General features: G+C 47.6%; 1 protein-coding gene across 4 annotated transcripts in view; it reads left to right on the top strand.

Moving 5' to 3' along the window:
* Nucleotides 1-14,585, top strand: part of VSNL1 (visinin like 1) — a 71,769-nt gene extending 57,184 nt beyond the window's left edge. For all 4 annotated transcript variants that reach the window (XM_042979808.1, XM_042979807.1, XM_042979806.1 and 1 more), the window contains exons 3-4: nt 11,475-11,690; nt 13,495-14,585. In XM_042979808.1, the coding sequence (XP_042835742.1) occupies nt 11,475-11,690; nt 13,495-13,692 (414 nt within the window). In that variant the 3' untranslated portion in view covers nt 13,693-14,585. The remainder of the gene's footprint in view (nt 1-11,474; nt 11,691-13,494) is intronic.
* The last annotated feature ends 264 nt before the right edge of the window (nt 14,586-14,849 follow it).

Genomic DNA, 14,849 nt, shown 5'->3' with positions numbered 1-14,849 from the left:
AGGCAAGGATCCTAGTCCTGGGTGAGGTTACATGAATGTGAGGAGCCTAAATACCAAACACCAAGTTGACCCTAAGGGCACCAGTTGGGCCAGCAGTCTGGGGGGTGTGCACTGAGACCCCACTATGAACCACCTGCTCACCTGGGTGCATCAGGGTATGGGATATATCACAGCAGCCTTGAGGGGAAAAGGGAGGAGGGACCCTCCAACACCCAGGGTCCCAGCTCCTTGTGACCTCAGGCACCTTCCACATCTGTCATCTCCAGTAAATCTTACAACAATCCTGCACAATAGGAATTGATCACTGTTGCCCCATTTGGTGGATGAGGAGACTGAGTCTCAGATGGGTTAACAGGTGTCCAACGTCACACAGTCAGACAGAACTGGGTTTGCATCCCACCTCTGCCTCTCATTAGCTGTGGTGGGTCCTGCTTTCCTAGAGGAGCCCACACCTGCATCCCTGGGGGGAAAGGATGGTGCTGGGCCTCAGCCAGGGTCCAGGAAATCCTTGGGCTTGGTTGGCACATCTCCTTCTTTCCACAGCAGCACCCACCCCAGGGTCAGGGGCCATAGCCCCCATCTGCCTGCCCTGAGAGTGAGTAGCTCTGCATGGGCCTCAGAAATCCCACCAGGTCCCTTCTGCTGCCTGGGGAGGCAAGGGTAAGTGCGGAACCTATGCGAGGGGTAGCATGTTTACCGCTTTTGTCCCTTGTGGGTGCCCTCCTTCCCACAGGCCTGCTGTGGCCTGGCCCAGTCCTGCTGAGGACCGCAACAGGAAGGCAGGGCTCCTGTGAGCACAGCACAAGGCAGGGGGAACACTGGGGACTAAGAAGCGGAGGGCTGGGAAGAGAGAGGCAGAACCTTTCTGGATCCTGGTGAGGAGGTGGATCGTAGCTCAGAGTTGAAGGCTGGGCAGATTCGGCAGCTATGCAGACAGGCGGCATTCCTCAGACAGAGCCCGTGTGCCTAGACCAGCCCACCTCCCCTTAGTGGTATGACCTAACCCACAATAATGCCCCTCAAGTCCTAAACTTGGTGAAGAACCAGCTGAGGTAGCATATGAAAAAGGCCTTAGGGCCTTGATCCCTGATAGACCCTCATGAAAAGGTAGCCGCTTGGCAGGGCCTGGAGAGGTGGGCACTGAGCCAGGGATCCACAGGAGGCTAGAAGCCTCTGGCTCATTCCAGCAGAGGTGACGGCAAATGACCTGAGGTAGAGTAGCCCTATTTTGGGGGTGGGGGAAGTGAAGAAGACTCCACCCTTGGGGAGGGGATTGTGTTTGTGGGTACATTAGCCAGAGAACATAGGCTTCTGACAGCTGCGAACAAAGGAAAACAGAATTGACCTGAGTGAGGACATTTTTAAAGGGATGGTGTCCTATGAGAGATTGAATGGCCGACCTCTCCAAGACCGTGAGCGGTGGAGCGTCCAAGAATATTCTTGTGCTCTTTGATCCCATCGTGAGCTCTATTTCAGGCAGACTAATGGGAAGAAATCTGTTCTGAGGCCGGAGAACTGATCAGCATCAGCCGGGAGCTGAGCAGAGCCCTGGAGAGTCTGTCCTCCCCAGCGGCTCTGCCGCCAACCACTCTTGACACAGCATATCAGCTGTCACAGTGGGCCACGGCTGTGCTGTAAAACCTCCCTCAACCTGAACGTCGGGCAGGGGAGCCTCTAGGAGACCTGCATCCTCCGTTACATTGAGGCAGGCACCAGTGTCCACTGGGAGAGGGCGAGGTTCTCATGGGAAACGTTGTGGTGCTTTCTCTGCACTCAGCACAGCTTCTGGAAGGATGAGACGTGCAGGCAGCAAAAGAGTGCAAAGGACTGGAGTGGAGGGTTCAGAGGAAAGACTACCCAAGGGACTGGAAGCACAGTGTTCTGAGGCTATTTCTTAATACAGACACCAAAGAGCCTTCTGTGCCATACTCGGAGGGGCCCTGGGGTTGCAGAGGCAAATGACACCATGCATATTCAGCACGAAGTATCTGGGGCTCATTCACCACTTATTAAAAGAAACAAACCTTTTAATATTCACAACTGAATATTGAAAAGAAATGCAGGGCTTTGGCCCTCTATCTGCAGGGAAAAGCCTCGGGTGGCTTTGGAGCAAGCTGATTAATGGATGGAGAGTTTCTTACTGTCTCTCTGAGGAAAGACAGTCCTCAAGGATTTCCTGGGATTTTCTTTTGCACGTTGGTTGGTTCAGAAGAAGGGTGTGTAGTACAGTTGGGTATAATCCAGGTTTGTGAAATCCCGGAAAGTTTCAGACTCTGAGACTATTCCTAAACTATGAATAAGAAACAATGAACTGGCAGAAGCCTGCATATTAGGGTGCAGGGAGAGGACCATGCAGTAAGTTTTTGGTTAAGTTTCAAACTCATAAGACCATCCCCATTAGTGGCTGTGGCTCTATACATTTGCGATGGATCAGAGTGTAATTTTACACTTATTTATGTAGTTGTTTGCTTCGTATCTATTTCCTCTATTATCCTTAATGCTCTATGTCTTTTTTAATATTTTATTCAGTATCTAACACAATACTTGACACACAGTAACTGCTCAGTAAATGCTGAGTTAAAGAATGAGTCCTAAAAATATCCCTCAGCATCCTTTTAGTAATTTCCATGCAGTACACACATGCTGTCAGAAGGTGGCGACAAATACCCACTGCCAAGGATTGAAGCCCATACATGGAAGGTAGCAAAGAATTACATAATGCAATACGGTTGCTTCATAAATGTGGATTTAGGTTTATTTCCTCAGCTTGACAAAGAGAAACAGCAAGATGTAGCAGAAATGACCAGATCCACCTGTCACATTCTGCTAGGAACCTGGGACAAATGCCTGCAACTTTCAAGCTTGTCTCCTGGTCCACACAGAGTTTATGATGGCAGGTTTTGCTATAAGAACCGAATGAAGTAACACGCATGAGAAGTATTAGAACTGAGCTCATTCCAGTGCTGTATGATAATCATGAAAGCGTTCCAACAAATGTTGACATAGATGACAATCTGTCCCTGACCTTTCTACCTTCTGTTTTGGATGTTCTTATTCTGGGAAGATGTGTACATTTCTTACTGCTCCTTTGCATAAACTTGTAGTAGGCTGACACAGTGGAAAGAGAATTAACTTAGGGGTTTGCTGGACCTTTTTTGAGCCCATGTTTCCTTGTCCATGAAGTGGAGCTGAGGATTACTGCTTGACAAGGGTATTGTGAGAGCTTATGACAGAGCATAGATCATGCTACTCAATACAGAAGCCAGTTGCCACACATTGCTACCTAAATTGATACGTATGTTAAATAATATTAAAACATGCAGTTTGTTGGTTACACTAGTAACATTTCAAAGGTTTCTTCCCCCAATGCCCTCAATGCTCTGTCTTTTTACATTTAAAAAAAAATTTGTTTTAATATTTATTTTTGAAAAAGAGAGAGAGAGAGCATGAACACGGGAGGCACAGAGAAGGAGACACAGAACCTGAAGCAGGCTCCAGGCTCTGAACTGTCAGCACAGAGCCCGATGCAGGGCTCAAACCCACGAGCTGTGAGAGAGCTGTGAGATCATGAGCTGAGCCGAAGTCAGATGCTCAACTGACTGAGCCACCCAGGTGCCCCAGTGTCTTTTTAAAATTTTATTCCCAGCACCTCACGGTGGTTGACCCATATGGCTAGTCGTTATCATTTTGGGCAGTGCAGTTGTTGAATATTGTTATCCTCACAAGAAGTTCTAGAGGACAGAGCTGGCTAGATTTTAATAAATGTCCAATGAGTGGTGGCTGTTTTCAGCAGCAGTGCTTGAACACCTCTAGTTGGCACTACAAGTGTTTCTTTCACTTGGTCATTCAACGAGATTGTATTTTGCACCTGTCATCTGCAGACCCATGGTATGTGCTATGGATACAACAAACAGGCTTTGCACTCTGGGGATTTACAGTTTAGTAACTGATATCAAATAAATAATCCCCTAATAAATAGGAATGACAGTGCTGAACCTCTGCCTAAAAACCCACTTCTCTGTTACCAGGAAAAGTGAAAAAGAACCAAATCATCCCTTTGGGTTGTCTTGAGGATCCCAGGAGACAGTGAACGTGTCACCAGTTGCAACCCTGCAGTGCAGTTATTAGGCAGGGCAGCATCAGTTCTGGCACCTTGATTTTGGCTCAGATAAGATGTCAGTTTGTGAGTTGGAGCCCCGCTCCAGTGCAGAGTCTGCTTGGGATACTCTCTCTCCCTCTCTCTCTGCCCCTCCCCCTATCTCACTTTCTCTGTCTCTCAAAATAAATCAATTTTTTAAAAGAAATTGGTTCACTCTTTCATTCACTAAGTCATTGAGCACTGCTAGGCAGAGATTAGGCAAGGAACAAAACAGCAAAGCAGCCAAAGCTCTCTGCCCTCACGGAGTTCACATTTCTCATGCAGAAAGAAAGACATCAAATAATTAATTGAAATATGTTGTATGGTGGTCAGCTTTTTGGAGAAAAAATTGAGCAGCAAAGGGAGATAGGGAATTCTAGGAACAGAGCACTGACATTTGACTAGTGATGTCATGGTTTTCACTACTGTTCAGTTGTGGCAGGAAACTCTGCCTGCCCTCACAGGAGCGTGAAAGCATTTAGTTAACTCAGCACACCCATTTCACAGATGCAAGAGTGACATAAATGCAGGTACAAAGATGTGTGAGACCGCAGTGCCTGTGCTCGCTGGAATGGGCCCTTCTCAGGAGGTGCTAAGCACCGCTACAGGCCCACAATACACATGTGGTGGCTGCCCTTCCGGGACTCCCACGCCAGGAGGGACACAGCAGGTGCAGACCAGGGTCTAAGACAGAGGGTTTGGGAAAACTCATCTAGAAATCAGTGAAGCACAAGCAGAGGGAGAGATTCAGTCCAGTCATGAAATTTCCACAGAGGCAGGGCATTTGAGCAGGACGTAAAGAAAAGGTGGGATTTCTCCATTTGGCCAGGATGAGATGGGATGCAGAGGAAGGCATATAAAATACGGAAGCAGGGGGCATGTGTGGTGGCACCTGGGAACTCAGCCGGGGTGCAGAGGCAGAAAACAGAGGAATGAGAGAGACGTGCTTGCAGGTTGGGGCAATCATGAAGCGCACCAACAGCAAGGTTCCAAGTTCAGAATTCAACTCTGCAAATGCGAGCCTCTGGAGAGCAGAGCCCAAAGCAGGACACGCAGGATCGAAGGCACCTATTGGGTCAGATATGGAAGCCCTAAGTGTTTCTGTGAAGAGAAATGACACAATCAGAGCCACACTGTAGGAAGATCAGTGCTGCTCGGGTGTTCGACCTTGAGGAGACCAGCGGCAATTAGGGGACTATGGCCAGAATCTGATGGGAGGTGACAGGTCTCTGGTGGAGGTAGAAGGGAGAGAAGGGGATAAGCTATATTCAATCCTGCAAATGGAATGTCCACCAGAGAGGTGGCACGAGAAGACAAGCAGAGGAAGTCGTAACCCATCAGGACCTCCCTGAAGAGGAATCACTGAATGAGGAGGTGTTCTCTGGGCCTGCTCTCTTCCGCAGTGGAAGAGTGGGCCCTGTGAGCTTCCCTGTGACCCAGCACTGAAGACAGACAGCCCCTGCTATCAGACTGTGCCCACCTGTCTGGGCTCTGCTGGGTGTCCAAGTGGAGGGGTCCTGGTCTTTCTGCTCCACCCCCCCCCCCCCACCAAGAAAGAAGACACAGTGGGTGCAGCTCTCCTTTGCAGCAGCTCCCCACAATCTGGTGGCCAGTACAATGGCAGCCCTCATTTCCAGGCATCCTGGGAGGGGAAGTCCACAGGAAAGGAGGATGTGTGGCCCAGAAGACTTATCTCAGGAACTTCCAGAAATCAGTCCAGGGGAATACGAATGCCATAGGACACAAACATGCTCCTCCTCCTTGTCATTCAGCAGGAAGAGAGCAGAAATGGTGACATTTTCCTGTGGGTATCATGCTACACGTGGTAGCTGGGTCCTGGTCCCACCATAGGCCAGCAACTTCTAGAGCTTTCTCAGAGCGCAACTGGGGCAAAGGACTGCCCCTGTGGTATGACAGGGACAGCTTAGTGTACAGACCGATCTTGAGGTCAGAGTCTCACCAGCAGGGCCGGAAGTAGTCAGGGACAGAGGGCCCTTTCTGCCCCCCACCTTCTACCAGTCTCCCACTAGTAAGCTTGGAGCCCCTAAGTGTCAGAGCAAAAGGGCTGTGGGCTGGCAAGGGGAAGCACTGGACCCGGGGAAGAAAGCTCCAGCGTCCCTGAAGAAATTGCCGCTGTCCGGTGAACCATTCTGGCCAGCCATCATCTTCCACCTGCCTGGGGGACTGGCCTGATCACCTCCACCCCCAAAGACGCCTTGTCCAAACTGGAGCTGACAGTGCAATTCCCACCCTCAGGATGGAGTCTAGGGCTCTGCGGCCAGCAGCTGAAGCAGGCCCTGCTCCACCCCCAAACCCTGCTCTCCAAAGACAAACCTTCTCTCAGGCACCCTCAGGAGGGCAGGCTGACCTGAGGTGCCAGGCCTCACCAGTTTGGCCTCCAAGAGCCATACCACACAATTCCCAAAGTCACCGGAAGGACTCCGGTATCTGATTCAGTCAGTGGGGATCAACTGACCATCTGCAGCTGCTTCCCAGATGGTTTTCTTCTTTTAATGGAAATGCAAGATATACTCGATACAAAATTTGTGATCAAAAGTAGAAAAACTAAGCGTGTATGTATATAGACATAAAACAGACACTAGAAATTCATCAAAGACTGGCTATATTCAATCATCTAATACAGTTTGTGAAATTTCTCACAGCTAGAGTCATCTTCTTGCTAACAAATTGCTATGGACTAAGTATTTGTGTCCCTCCACAAATTCATGTGTTGAAACCTAATGCCCAAGGTGATGCTATAAGGAGGTGGGCCTTTGCAAGGAGCTTAGGTCATGAGGGTGGAGCCCTCATGAATGGGATTAGTGCCCTTATAAAAAAGACCCCACACAGTTCCCTTGTCTTTCCTCCCATGAGGACAAAGCAAGAAGTTGGCAGTGTGCAGCCAGAAGAGGGCCTTCACCAGAGACTGACCCTGATATTGGACTTTGTCTTCCAGAACTGTAGAAATAAATTTCTGTTTATAAGCCATCTAGTCTGTGACATTTTATTATAGCCGCCTGAATGGACTAAGATACAAGTGAAATATATTTATTTAGTACATTTTATATATTTAGATACATAAAATATATGTCTATGTTATATAAATATTATTATATTCATACGTTATATATAATTTTTAACCTCAAAGTTTTTTTTATCTATTATATAGAGACTTGTAGATTATTCATGCCACTGAAAATTATTTCCACATCACCATATAATACAGTTGGTCAAGCAAAACACATTGACTTTAAAAAATAAAACACATTGCAAGCAACAATATGCAAAAAATACTTACATTTCTCAGGTACTATCGTAGTCCAGAAGTGAATAGGAGTTCAAGACCCTGATCTCTTCCCAAAAAGATTGAAGAGTATGGCTTTGCTTTTCCTGTGATGATACATCCAGAGTTGAATCATTTCATCAAAAGAAAGAGCATTCCCCTGATTAGAAAAACTCAAAGAGCTCAGAACACGATAGGATGAATTTTCCAAAAAGAACAAACCGTCCAGATATGTGAGGGGTCCTGGGCACATGCTCAGTTCTTCTGAAGTGAACGCATTGGCTCTAAAAGTCAGTAAATAGGCCTTCTGCAAGGCGCATGTAACTTTTATAGCCCAATCGATTTTTTCCTCAAGAATTTTCAGATCTAAATTAATTTTTAATATACTGACCTCAAGTTCTCAGCTATTTTTAGACAAAACTCTCAGATACCCCTTCACTTTAAAGTATGCTATAAGAAATTATAGTTAAAGCCTTTCACTTCTAGAAACCCACACAGATGTTGAAAAATACGCAGTGGTCTCAAGTCACTGCATATAGAAAGCCTGGTGGATGCACAGCACTAAGGAGAGTGGGAATCTGCTCACTCCGCTCTGCTCTTAGGCCATTTCACAGGTACCAGCTCTGCCCAAGACTCCTGACCACAAGGCAAACACATCAGCAAAGAGCAGAAAGGGGTGAAGAACACTCATGCACACGGCACATGTGATCTAATAAGAAATACAGAATTGGTCTTCGTTCCCAGTTCCTGACACAAGAGCTTCTTCTAAGACCCTTGGAATCTCTGGAGTGAAAACAGTGCCTTTGTATGCTAATAACATGACTGCTGTCTGGGGCCCCTAGACAGCTTCAGGATGGGAGCTGGTCACCAGAAAGACCCAGGCATAATTAGAAGGTTGAAACTTGTAGTCCAGCCCTCACCCTACCTCTGGGGAAAGGAGAGGGGCTGGAGATGGAACTGAATCTTCATTGACCTGTGATTGAATGAACTGCGCCTATGTAATGAGGCTTCCATGAAAACCCTTAAACTACGGGCCTGAGAAGTTGGTGAACACGCTGAGGTGCTGGACAGGTGGCATGCCCGGAGAGGGTTCTGCCCTCCCTCCTCGTGCCTTCGCCCCTTGCCCTATACATCTGTTCCCCCAGGGTGTTCCTGACTTGTGGCCTTTAAAATAAACTGGTAATAGTAAATAAAGTGCCTTCCTTAAGTCTGTGAGTTGTTCTAGCAAATTATTGAAGGAGGGCATTGTGGGATCCCCCTGAGTTTACATCAGGTCTATCAGAACTACAGGTGGCAGCAGGGGACATGCCACTGGCATCTGAAGTGGGCGCAGTCTTGTGGGACTGAACCCTGACTCACCTGTGGGGTCTGCACTGACTCCCCAGGGGTTAGTGTCAGAATTGAACTGAATTCAACTGGACCAGGTTAATGTCCAGAAAATTGGAGAATTGGCTGCTGGTAGGGAAAAACCAAAAACCAAACTAAACCAAAACAAAGCCCACACATTTGGTGTCAGAAGCATCATTAAGTCAACAAACAGTTCAGAGCACATGTGGCTCAAACTTACCTATTTAGAAATTGTCAAGGTCAAGTTCAAAAGTCAGCACCTGGCAGCCCATCCTTAGGTATCTGCGATGCCTCTGATGGCATTGGGGGGTGGAGAGAAAACAGGCTGAGCCTGCGACAGAGGACAGGAGCCTTTCTGTCTTAACTCTCCGTCTTGAAACCAACCACACAGTCTTTTTTTATATATATGTAACATTTTATTTATTTTTGAGAGACAGAGAAAGACAGAGTGTGAGCAGGGGAGGGGCAGAGAGAGAGACACACACAGAATCCGAAGCAGGCTCCAGGAGGCTCTGAGCTGTCAGTCGAGAGCCCAATGCGGGGGCTTGAACCCACGAACTGCGAGATCATGATCTAAGCCAAAGTTGGATGCTCAACTGAGCCACCCAGGCGCCCCTCTTGAAAGTAACCATGCGCTCGTTAGCATTAGGAATGTCTTGTTCCTTCTTCCGTTGTAGTCCTTTTCTGATAACATGACCTTCATTTTCAGTTCCCCCCTTAACTGCAAAATACCAGAGCCTGGGGGCAGTGAGGTGCTGATCTCTGCTTTCCCAGTACCAAAGACAGGGCTGGGCCAGAAAAAGGCCTCAGTGGATTTTGATGGATCATGAAAAACGAAGGATAGGAGACATAATGTGTGTAGGGGATGAGGGAGCAAAGGATAAAGTTGTCCTCCATAGCCTCAGAAAGATAAGTTGGTTGCTTAAAAAAGAAGTGGTTGGGGCGCCTGGGTGGCTCAGTCGGTTGAGCGTCCGACTTCGGCTCAGGTCATGATCTCACGGTCCGTGAGTTCGAGCCCCGCATCGGGCTCTGTGCTGACAGCTCGGAGCCTGGAGCCTGCTTCCGATTCTGTGTCTCCCTCTCTCTCTGACCCTCCCCCGTTCATGCTCTGTCTCTCTGTCTCAAAAAATAAATAAACATTAAAAAAAATAAAAAATAAAATAAAAAAGAAGTGGCTGTCAAATCTTTATTTTCTGAGATTAACGAAAGAATTGTTGTTTTAAGCCACTCTGATTTGGGGTGATTTAAAAAAAAATTTTAATGTTTATTTATTTTGAGAGAGAGAGAGCAAGTGGGGTTGGAGCAGACAGCAAAGGAGAGAGAGAATTCCAAGCAGGCTCCACACTGTCAGCGCAGAGCCTGATGCAGGGCTCGATCTCACACACTATGAGATCATGACCTGAACTGATATTGAGAGTTAGGTGCTTAACCGACTGAGCCACACAGGTGCCCCTTGGGTGATTTTTTGCACACAATAGTAAGCAGAACAGATCTCAGGGTCCGGAAGTGAGTGCTATTGAAATACAAGCCCCAGTCAGCTCTGCATCTTATATGGAAAGACCTATTTTATTTCTGGAGGGAAATGTTCCACCTTTGGGATTTGCGGGCAGCAGGCCCAAGGGCAGGGTGCATAGTGAGAAACTCCCAAAGGGAGACAGCCCCGGGTGGGCACGAAGCAGGCCATCTGCATGGAGGCTGGCCAGACTGTTCCAGTCACAAGTGGCAAAACGTAGGAAGGAGCAGGGAGACCAGCGACATCCTCAGAAATCTGCTTTCATGTTTGTATTTGCTGGATTTGCTCACCCAGAAACATGTATATACCCTTTCTGCCTTAAAACAGCACATGGTTTGTTTTTGCATTTGATTTGGGGTTGGTTTGTTTTCCACCCTCCACCTAGAGAATGTCCTTCAGCTTTGCTGGGACAGAGGGTCAAGCGACAGAACTGCCTGCTGTTTGTGACTGGCCTAGACTCGTATCAGTGGGGCCGACACCCCTGCCTCACTGCCCATGGTCTTACCTCCTCTGGGGTCTGCCCTTCCTTTCCTTCCTGGGTCCATTCTTTGTCTCCCTACGGCACTCTTGCCAACTGTTGGCTCTGAAAAGAAACCTCTTTATATCTTGCAAAAATAAACCCAGTCATGTTCTATTTTTAATGGGTTTTAAATGTCTGTTCTACAAAAGAAAAGTCCCTGTAAAAAGAAGTGAAACCCTGGAGCCTCATCGAGGGAGTGTGGATAGGAAGCCGGGCAGGGGGGCAGGAAAAACCAGGTCTGGGCAACCTTGCTCTGGCCCCACGAGGCAGTGAACCTGGACATCCACAGGGAGAAAGGGGGAGTTCACGGAGCACCACCCCGTGTGGGGAGAGGAGTCTGCTACCTGCCTCGGTCCTCGTACTTGTGGGAGGGCGGCCAGGGAAGCCACGGATGAGGGACGCTAGCTGCGGGCTTGAGGGCCTGGCCACCACAAAGGCATGTCCCCAGCCTCACCCACAAGAAACAGCCAGGCGTCTGAGTGAGGACGCTCTGATGGACGCCTGCCCTTGGCCTTGAGCGCTGGCCCAGGCAGGAGGCCCGCCGGTCACACCCCCTCCCACGACAGCCCACGAGAGCGCCCGGTGCAGCCGGCGGTCTAGGCTTTCCCGGGCCGCGCCCCGGCCTGAGGTTTCGGGCCCTCCCGGCACCTGAACCTGTGCCTTCTGCTTGCAGTTCTTCCCTTACGGAGACGCCTCCAAGTTTGCCCAGCACGCCTTCCGAACCTTTGACAAGAACGGGGACGGCACCATCGACTTCCGAGAGTTCATCTGCGCCCTGTCCATCACCTCGAGGGGCAGCTTCGAGCAGAAACTGAACTGGGCCTTCAACATGTACGACCTGGACGGCGACGGCAAGATCACGCGGGTGGAGATGCTGGAGATCATCGAGGTGAGGCGGAGGCCCTCGAGGGGCGGGGCCGGGGCCTTCGGGTGGGGGGCGAGGGCGAGGGCGAGGGCGGGGTCGGGCTTTCGGGGGACCTGGGCGGGGCTGGGCAGGGCGCGTGAGGCGGGGCACCCGGGGCCGCCAAAGGGAACCCTATGGAGGCGGGGCGGGCCCGCGGGCCGGGGCTGGCCTTCCGGACGAGGGCAGGGCAGGGCGAGGACTCGGGGTGGACTTGGCCGGAGCGGGACTTCAGGATGGTGGGCGGCTAGGCTCCCTGGCTGGCCGACGGGCAAGTAAGGCAGAGACCCCCGGAGGAAGCTTCCTGGGGCGTAGGCTGTGGCAGCTGCTTTTCTTCCCTGCCAGGAGCCCTGCTGGTTGCATGCCAGGCCTTGAATTCTCTCGACCCCTGTCCCCCTGCCTCAGCCTCAGCGCAGCGCTGGGAAAAGTCACAGATCCAAGCCGCTGGGCCCAGATTCAGTTCTGCCCTTGGCTTAGCTCTGCTCTGCTGGATGTCCCCTTCTTCCTCAAACCAGCTTTCCCTCTGGTGGATGTAAGATGCTGCCCGTGGCTCTAACTGGCATTTTTTTTTTTTTTTTTCTAACTGACATTTTTAAAAACTTTGAGTTATTATTTACAAACCATAAATTCACCCATTATAACTGTACAATTTACAAAGTAAGCCTCCATCGCCATAATCTAATTTTAGAACATTTTAATTCCCCCAGTAAGACCCCTCATGCCACCTGCCTGTTCCTATTCCAGACTCAGAAAACTCCACTCTTCTTTTTCTCTGTGGATTTGGGTTTCTGGCCTTTCATATAAATATAACCATACAATATAAATATCTATAGCCTTTATGAATGACTTCCTTTTTTGTTTAATCTATGTTGTAAGACTTATCAGTATTTCAGTCTTTTATATTACTAAAATAGTATTCAATTGTACAGATACATCATATTGTTTGAGCATTTGTGTCGTTTCTACTTGGCTATTATTAATAATGCTATGAACATCCACCTGCAAGTCTTTTTTTTTTTTTTTAGTTTTTTTTTTTTAACATTTATTCATTTTTGAGAGAGACAGAGTATGAGCAGGGAAGGGGCAGAGAGAGAGGGAGACACAGAATCTGAAGCAGGTTCCAGGCTCCAAGGTGTCAGCACAGAGCCCGACGTGGGGCTCGAACTCACAAACTGTGAGATCATGACCGGAGCCGAAGTCGGACACTCAACTGACTGAGCCACCCAGGCGCCCCCACCTGCAAGTCTTTGTGTGGAAGGGCATTTATTTTTTTCAGGCAGTTTCCTAAAAAAGTTGTTTCTATTTAGGAAATTCTCACGTTGAGAAATAATTGTGTACAGTTAATTGAACTGGACAGTTGGAAGTCCTTATGAACAGAGTCCTTGATCCACAGATCTCCCTAAAGTGTCGTCTTTCTGGACTAAATTTTACTGGCTTGCCTTGCTCAGTTATCTTAGTAGATTGTAAATTCCTTCTTGGTTGGGACCACATTTTCTGTTTTCTTAAATCTTCAAGGGCTGGTGCTCACCTGCACCTCAATCCCAGAATGTTTAAAACAGAGCTCAGCGCTCTCCTCCTGAATAAAGATTCCTCATCCATTATTCTTGTGCTTACCACGGAGCCACTCTTTCTACTCAGTTCCTCCAGCCAGAAACCTGGGAGTCAGACAAGACACACATATCTGATTATATCTCTGTCTTATTTAAAACGATTTAAGGAGTCCTTTGAAGTAAATTTAAATTCTTTATCATGTCCTAGGAGAACTTTACGCTCTGTTTCTGGTTTTCCCAAGGCTATCTATAAGATGGTAGGCACTGTGATCATGATGAAAATGAATGAGGACGGCCTCACGCCTGAGCAGCGAGTAGACAAGATTTTCAGCAAGATGGATAAGAACAAAGATGACCAGATTACACTGGATGAATTCAAAGAAGCTGCAAAGAGCGACCCTTCCATTGTATTACTTCTGCAGTGCGACATTCAGAAATGAGCTGAGGTCAATGCTATGGACTGCACAAAAGTCTCAATGTTCCATTCAGTCTGCAGCTACACACACACACACACACACACACACACTTACACAAATATTGCTTGGACTACCTATCAATGGACTTGCTTCTTGTGTTTGAAACACTTGTGTGCATGAGAATGTCATTTGCTAATGAATTTTAAAAGCATATATTATAAAACAAACAACCTGCCACGATGTGATACGTGTAACATCATTTCATAAAAACCCTCCTCCCCTAAAGCCTGGGCAGAAATGTGCTGCAAAGAGTTCTATGGTTTCTTGTTCATGTTTTGCCAATGCTCGTGTCTCCTTGATTACATGTTAGTAGCACTGAGACCCCCACGGTAATGTAACTTTAATATAAGCTGTGTCACCATTCTCCTGTAAAATAGTACCGACAGACATGTGGAGGGGCCTGGGCTCCTCTGTGTGGTCCATACTCGAGATCTTGTATTATCAGTGGAGATAAATGTGCTACATTTGCATGCCTTTTAGGTTTGCCTTAATTCTTACCTCATTTGCATCCTATCAATCTGGAAAGAGCTATGTTGGAATTAATGCAGTATAAAACTTAAAAATCCTGCTAAATGACTCGTTAAGTATATCTATCTATATATACATATACACAAAGATATTATTTATTGAAAGTAAAAAAAAAACAAACAAACCTGGAAGTGTATTGATTTCTGCTTGAATTTTCAAAGGCATCCAAAGAGGTGGCAACAGATGTCCCAAATAAATTTATAACATTTGACTTTTTCCCTCAATTCTTACTTCGTAATTTTAAATTTGATGTTCATAATCATCAAGGGTCAGGTAGCAACAACTTACCAAATCGACCCTCTTAAACACACAACTTCGGAATTCAGAGAATTAATGACACCAAATGACAGCAACTTTCCAACTCTTCATCCTGGCCCTCAAAAGCGGGGCAAAAAACATGCTATGTAAAGTTGAAATGAAACATAAAGCTTGTTTGTTCTCAACAAACGCTCACTGTGTGAAAATAAGCTTCATCTCAACATGACTGGGTGCTGAGGACACATCATCTCTTTTCTAATTTTTTTAATGTTTGTTTATTTTTGAGAGACACAGAGCATGAGCGGGGGAGGGGCAGAAAGAGAGGGAGACACAGA

This window comes from Panthera tigris, chromosome A3 (assembly GCF_018350195.1).
Source record: "Panthera tigris isolate Pti1 chromosome A3, P.tigris_Pti1_mat1.1, whole genome shotgun sequence".
NCBI lineage: Eukaryota > Metazoa > Chordata > Mammalia > Carnivora > Felidae > Panthera > Panthera tigris.
Note: the sequence above shows the minus strand (reverse complement) of the source record. Positions and strands in the feature narration are given on the sequence as shown.